This window comes from Bombus impatiens, unplaced genomic scaffold (genome assembly GCF_000188095.3).
Source record: "Bombus impatiens unplaced genomic scaffold, BIMP_2.2 scf_0368, whole genome shotgun sequence".
Taxonomy (NCBI): Eukaryota; Metazoa; Arthropoda; class Insecta; order Hymenoptera; family Apidae; genus Bombus; species Bombus impatiens.
The window spans coordinates 14,554-22,471 of record NT_176787.1 but is presented as its reverse complement, the minus strand read 5'-3'; the positions used below and the strand labels follow the sequence as shown (position 1 = coordinate 22,471).

Genomic DNA, 7,918 nt, shown 5'->3' with positions numbered 1-7,918 from the left:
GGAGGTGGGGGAGGCGGGGGTGGTGGCGTCGCAGCATCAGGTCGTTCCAAAGATGCTGTAGGTGGCGGCCTTAAAAGAAGGGGTGCTGCACTTCCTAATCCCAAACATCGCATTCTCCATGCATCTTGCAACAATTGCAATCGGGCTTGTTTCCGCCACTTTGCTCGCCGATTCTGAAACCAAACCTAAAATAGCAAATAATTCACATTATTATTTCATAGATAAAATAAGTATTTTCGGCTGAAAAGTAGCTATATACGCATTATGAAGTACCGATAGGAATTTATTTTTGTAAAATGTAGATACTACAGACTTTATGGTTTATAGCAAAAAAAAAAAAAGAAACAGGCGGCAAATAGATTAGTTAAATAATTTAGCAGTATTTAATTTTTTATGATATTTTAGCTGTGTTTAGATGGACGTGTAAAATAATATTGCAGATTTTATTTTACTAATCACGCGTATCGATTATAGAGATAGGTTTTTCAACGTTTTCTTGTCATATTATAAATACAAATTTTAATGCCTATCATTTTAGTCTATTACCAATTTTTCTATCGTTAATCAAATATTTCCTTATTAACTATTTGCTTAAATGTTTCCCACATGGAAATCAACATTAATGCTCCTTACGGAACAAATTATTCGAGTGTAGATCGATGGTTACAAAAAATTATTCTCCACAAAATGTAGATCGATATTCGCTATAAATTGTAACGAAATATTAGCGTTACTTCTGTAATTTGTATAAAACTAAGCACTTTTGTTATTTAGTTACAATAATATAATTTAATTATAAAACATTCTAAAATCATGTACTTGTAAATATCCCCCGCAAAAATGATGATTTTTTCAACTGTATAAAGTATTCTGTTTTATTATATTACCTCTTTGAAGCTCTAAACGCGTAGTGCAGCTTGAGTCCGTCAAATAGCGAAGAATAAAATGGCCGTAGCAAACGAGGTTTTTCAAAGGTTCTGTATCCATCAACAAATTCGAAAGAAATTATAGTAGTTGGGTGAATAGAAAATTTTGACACAGAATTTGAGCTAAATATGGGTAGAATCAAACTGTGGGAAATTATATTTTACAAATAGACTTGAAGAGTTACATCAGACGTTACATCAATATTCAAGTAGCTCTATAGTTTTCGAATTATTTTGTAAACGTTTTTTCCATTATTCGGATAATTCTAGTAAAAAATTTTAGGCGATGTCAATCCCAGATTTAGAAACGATTGGAGAGAGAAATAAAAATCTCTTACATACATTTACATGGTGTCTAAATAAATTGTAATTCGGTTTCGTATAAAGAAGGATTTATGCATAAAGCAACATCTAAAAGGCGATTTTTCTAAAAGTAAAGTACTTTCCTGTTAATTTGATACTAAGAAAAAAAAACAAAGAAGAATACCTATTTATGGGTTAACAGGGAAAAGTATTTATGTTTATTAACCTGAACACGAGCCTCTGAAAGTGAAATCCTAAGAGCGACTTCTTCTCTTAGGAAAACGTCAGGATAGTGCGTTTTCTGGAACAGCGACTCCAATTCTTGAAGCTGTTGCGGAGTGAAAGTCGTCCGATTGCGTCTCTATTCAGACATGATTAACAATAATTAATGATCGTATAAAAATATTTACTACTACGTTTTATGTCCCTAAACTTATGTCACATAGTTGACCTCATTGTCATAGTACACCTACATGAGTGGTGTTGGAAAATAATAAAAATTATTTCTATTGATTTTTCTGTCAAATGAAACAAAAAATAAACAAAAATGAAGAATGGGAAATACTAAAAATATTAAAATATTAAAAATTAATTTAGAGAGATTAATTACAGGGAGACCATGATTATACTAAATTATGTTGAGTTTTATTTCATTTCACTTTCTTATTTCTTTACATCAAATTATTTCATTTTACTATTCAGAAAAATACATACTTTATGTAAATATAGGAAAATTTCAATGTTTGATATTAAGTATATACCTATCGTAAGTAGGTACATATATCCTTAGAATCAATCGAATTATTTTCTTTGTTCCGATTGTTCATATTGTTACTGTGTTGTAGCAACTGTTTTTTTTTTTAGTTTCACTCGTTTTTCTGTGCTTTTAGATTTCTATATGTATAAATATCAGTAGATACGTTGGCTGTACCTCCGAAAATCTGTCATCTAAAACCTAACGATATGTTATTCAAATAATGTACGACATCATGAAATTCCAATAAACCTTCATGATATGCATACATACTTTTAATATACAAAGTTTCAAACTGGATAAATATTAGTAGATTTTTTGATTCATGTAATATGTTTACACATTGTTGCAACTAATTTCTTTGTTTATCTACTATGGATTAATACATGCGTTCATATATTATATATAGGTATATACTATCTATACCTATATTATACATACACACACACACACACATAACTAATTAATTAAAAGATAAGATAACAACAGGTTTTTTGTACGTTTGGAAGACGGAAGGTAGACAAAATATACATGAAGGCTATAGAACAAAACAATATTTTGAACCGTAGCATAAAATTAATCGACAGGAAAATAAAAATCATAAATGATAAAAGAATAAAAATAATCAATTAATTCTTTTATTTCAGAAATACAGATTACAAGCATTAGCGTACTAAGATATGTATATACATACATGAATGACGAATATATATATTTTCATTACCTTTTTAAAATTTTCAGTCTTTTTTTATAACTGTTTATATTATAGAATTTATTACATATAGATATATAAATTTGAGGTTGATCGTTGTTACGTAATCGCATAATGGTTAAGCTTTTGGCATTTAGAGTATTTTTCATATTTAATGAGAATCTTTTATGGAAGAAATTACATGTATTTTGGGAAGTATATTATTACGTTTTTACGTAACTTGTAACGTTTGACAAAGCTATAGGTATATGAATTAATCAGAAGAGGAGTAGTTCCTTCGTGTTTTTTTCGGTTCATTTTTACATCCCTTGTGCTTGCAGATTAGTGCGTTAGTAGAGAATTTTATATAAATTTTACGCATTGTTTAACTACGATTTTAGGTATAACAATGGTTCATGCATAGATACTCATCTGTTACAAATAAATGAACGTATGTTTATCTCTACTTTTTTGGTTATATATATATATATATATATACATATATGTAGGAATAGTTAATAGCCGATAGCTATCGCAGCGAAATACAGCGCAGTTTGATTTTAGTCAGTTGTCAATTATGCACCTGCTTTTAGTTAGCGCTGGAATTCTCTTCAGCGATAATAAATCGTTCGTAACGATGGGAAAAACATCTTACAACATTCAGTTAAGTACAAAGTTCATCTTACATATTTGAGCGTAAAAACTTACAATTAGATTACTACCAAAACAAATGTACCAAGTTGGTACAATCTTGTAAAGAAATAAATCGATGATTCATTTATACGGTAAAGCAGAACATAATAGAACATAATCGCAATCAATCGATATTTTACTTACTCGAGTAATACGCAAAAGAATTAAACGGTTCTTTTATAACGACAGAATTTGTTTACATATGGATATGAATCTGACGACAAAATTTTTGTCTTGTACCTACATATGTGTACAATATTTTTCAGTCACTGGTTTCCAATAAATGAAGAAAACCTGCTTCATAACGATTAAGCGATACCTGATTAAAACGAGCTAAACGGCACTTTTGCCGTTAATTGTTATTTTTAATATGTTCCTATCACATATTGTTTTTATAGGAATAAAGCATTGTATCGTTAGGTAATAATAAAAGGTAGAATTATACAAAATATGCATCAGCGAAGATTGTGTACGAAAGAAGGAACACAGCAAAAGCAAATTGCGAGGAGAAGGGAGAAGAAGGAGATTCGACGGATACTTATCGAACAGGAGTTGGTTGCTTTTAATGATACAAGCACGAATATGTGAAAATATATAAAAAAGGGGGGACTAAACAGTAGCAAAAAAGAAACGTACACTGACCTGACGACGTCTTCCAAACATATATTCGGTGAGCAAGTCAGCCTGAGGGCCTAAGGGTGATAAATACGGGCCTGCCATCCTTTTGTAAGTTGTCGGTTGTTTGGCAAAACTAACAAAGGTATAGCTTTGCGTTCTTTTTACCCTGGAATCTCACTGCGAGAGAGTCGCTTTATCGTTCTCGATAGACGACACCGAGAAAACTGAAGTCTCCTTTCGAGAGTTCACCCTCGATCAAGCTCCGAGTTACGTGCAGAACGGGGGTTGGTTTATATCACGGGATTGGTCCACCCGTTCTAGGGGCGGTACCACTTCCATGGAGATAAGTACACACCCCTCTTGTGGAAAATTCACTAAATCGTACCGCGCAGAATTTTTTCTCCAAAGAACGTTGATACCTGAATTTTGATTTTTCAAGATTTTCTCTCGCTTTTTACAATTTGCATTCTCGAAACTCTCCTTCGTTCATGTAGTTTGTTATTCCACTTTGTTCATTAGGTAATTTTCTTGTCCCGTTAGCAATTTTTCTCGTAATAGTCACATCACCTATTTGATATTCATTTTAACGTTTGGTTAAGCTCCGATTTTTTCACCTTTCATTTTGAATCGAGGTTATAACTTATAACTAGAAATTATACCGTCGCTATACGGAACGAGAACGTTATGCTGTTGCTGCAATGAAAACGGAAATAGATGGATGAAAACAAAACGACGGACCGAAACGTTTAACAGAAAATTTCTTTGCCCAAATAAACTTTTATTTAGAAGTTGTATTCGAAATACGTACTTGAGCGATTTCAGTAGTTTGGATTACATATTTATTATTACGAATGCGAATGGATTAACGACTTTAATAAATTACGTTTCTAATGGAGTATAATCAGCGGGTAACGAGTTATATTTTTAATAGTTATAAGTAAAAACTACGAGTACCTATACCTACGTAGATACCGTTTTTATGCGAATAATTTAATGGTACGTCTATAATTTAATGGCCACGCTTATTAGATGGTGTTGGGATGAAGTTTGTAATTTCTAAAATACGGCAAAGTATTCAGAATTCATCGTTAGTATCTACACGTTATAAATTAACTAAAGGTTAAGCACAATTGTAATCGAATTTTGTTTTGAATAGTATTATATTTAGTCGCTAACTATATGCAATCTAACATTGTGACGCGTAGAAATTTTCTTCTTTTAGGTACTTATGCCAACTTGATCGAGCGTTTATTACACGGAAATACCGACAACGAGAATATTATACCTGCTTCGTCTCAAGAAAAATGTGTTTCAGCTAACTTCAATTTTCCCTCATTTGTATTTTATTTCTTCGAGATATCAAACTGAATATACCTGTACAGTTGTATAATTTCAAAGTATATACATACTAATTTAAGATGAAACGAGACGAAAAGATATAAGAATTAGGGAAATAGGGAAAACCAAATGGAAATAAAGAAGTAAAAAGTGACCGACCAAAAGTGGGAGAAAGAGAAGAAGACCGCGAAAAAGATGGAGCTGCAAGGGGAGGAAGAGAAAAAAGAGAAGAAGAAGCGTAAGCAGAAGAAGAGGTAGAGGAAGAAGGTGCGCGAGTTTAGTGATAGGAGCCGTAGCGAAATCCAGAAAGTGATGCTCGGTATTCGTATAGCGTAGCGCATCAGACAGGCACATACCCCGAAGCCATGTAATTCATTACTAAAGCAATCTCACCCTGCCCTATCTCTGCCCCTCTCCTGAACCCTATCCAGCCCTGCACACCCTCTCCTGACTTCAGCGGTGCGCGCGCGTTATAATATAAAAAAAAGGAAGAACCAGCCGGATGAGGAAGGAGAAGGGCCCGAATAGAATAGCGCCCCTGACGACAAAACAAAATGAAACACAAAGCCGTGTTTTCATAATTAAAAAGATTGCATGCACTGAGTACAGTTCTCTCTTGCTCTCGCTTTTTCTCTCGTTGGCGTTCTATGCTCGCCTCCTGTACGGAGCCTTTCTGTTCGCTACGCTGTATTTCTCTTTTTCCCTTTCCATCTGATTTTCTCTGTGATTGTCCGCCGAGTCTTTCTTTCTGGACGACGCTCTTTCTCTCTCTCTCTCTCTCTGTCTCTCCCTCTCTCCCTCTCTTTCACTCTCTTACCCTGACTCCTCTTTTTATATTCTCGCTATTTTAATGATCCGAATATCAGCAAAATGTTTTTATATCAATTTAATTATAGCTAGATTTTATTAATTATTTTGTTTCAACGAACATTCGTTAGGCAAATGCAATACACGATATAAAATATCGAATCGTCCCAACGTTTTCCTTATTTGGCAAATTATAACGTCTTTTTTGACGAAATGTATAAACGAACAGCACAGTAATACGTATACTCGTTATGCAATATTTATGTGCTTTGTTGTATTATGTTGGTGAAAGAAACTACGGAAATAGAAGAGAGATTGGAGAGAAATTATCAAAACTCGTGCATTTATTATTTTCTCTTTGATCTACTTTTTTGTTTTCTATCTTTTGTAGTTGCGAGAGATATATGGTATATTTGATGGAAATGTAGCGATATATCTATTGCGTACATTGCTTTCGATAGGTATATTTACTTATCGTTTGATTAATCTCCACATATATACATACTTACGTAGGTATATGCACCTATAACAAATCCATATGTATTAAGCGAATCTGTGTAGCTCTACGTATACCAAATAGTGCATTATTTCTTTTTTCTGTGATCTTCGTATACGATATAAAATGATATGAAATATTTGCTGCGTGTTAGTCAGCTAATATTAAATATTTACAAAAGAGAAGCCACCTCCGATTTTGATAATTTTTTAATATGTTGTCAAAATCACCACCTGAATCGTGTTGCGAAGGTCTTTAATATAATGGGGGTAAATCAAACGCATGGATGGGAGAGGGGCTCTGTTCTACCTTTTCCTACACTCCCGCTTGGTGAAAAATCTAACTTTAGTCAAACTCATTTCTATTTAAATTAAAATTAGATTTAGATTGGCTTAGATTTGTTCGGGCCCACACTTTTATTCCATAGCATTAATCCTACAATACACATGTACTTATGCGATATCAAAGCATAAAATAATAATTTTACAAAACACCGCAGTGTTTTATTTATTTCTGTCGGAGCCATTAGAAATACCATCGATATAGCTCGTAATAAGAGAAGTAAACACGAGCATTCGATTTACTACTTTTACGCTCTATTAGATACAAATGGTGTCCAACAAATTATGTATCTCTGTGTAAACTATTTTTTATAATAAATTTTTAATTTCCAATACTGCAACTTGAGAACATATTAAAAAATTATCGAAATCGGATGTGGCTCTCTTCTTTCAAATGTTTACCGTGTTTTCTTTTGTATTATCAAATAAATACGACCATATCAAAGATCGTATATGTAGTTATTGCAAAGAACAATTGTACTTATCGTTAGGTTATTCTACTACCTTATTCTACCCTATCTATTCTAGTCTACCCTACTGCTCTACTTTTATCGCTCAATGAACGTTATACATTATACGTATTCCTTACCTATGTATGTTTATCTATCCTTCAAGTTGTAAAAGTGCATAATGTGTAGTCATTGAATTGTATGTTTCTCTCTTCAACTTTGGTGCAGAATATAATATATACCTGAACGTAATACCTACTGTGAAAAACCACGTGAATCTGAAACGTCGAGCATTACGAATACATGGAAGAATATCACATTATGTATTAACAACAGGCGTATGCTTCAGATTGTAACAACACTAGTTTGCAAATATCAGTGTGTAGTGAACATTTTGTCATCATAAATTAAGCTTTATGCCATAAACTTAATGCTTATGTAGAAATTAACTTGACAAACATATATTAGTTCGTTTAATCGTTTGAAGAATTTCAACCATACA

At 32.7% G+C, this 7,918-nt stretch overlaps 1 protein-coding gene across 4 annotated transcripts in view; it reads right to left on the bottom strand.

The window, feature by feature from the left end:
* LOC100747528 (homeobox protein aristaless-like 4) overlaps positions 1-4,266 on the bottom strand; it is a 7,487-nt gene extending 3,221 nt beyond the window's left edge. The window contains exons 1-3 of one of the 4 annotated variants that reach the window (XM_012386037.3): positions 4,004-4,261; positions 1,456-1,590; positions 1-185 (exon numbers count right to left, since the gene is read on the bottom strand). In XM_012386037.3, coding sequence (XP_012241460.1) covers positions 1-185; positions 1,456-1,590; positions 4,004-4,087 — 404 coding nt within the window. In that variant the 5' untranslated portion in view covers positions 4,088-4,261. Of the gene's footprint in view, positions 186-1,455; positions 1,591-4,003 lie in introns of all 4 variants that reach the window. The other 3 variants (XM_033320885.1, XM_033320886.1, XM_033320887.1) reach the window with 3 other exon arrangements.
* Positions 4,267-7,918: the final 3,652 nt, after the last annotated feature.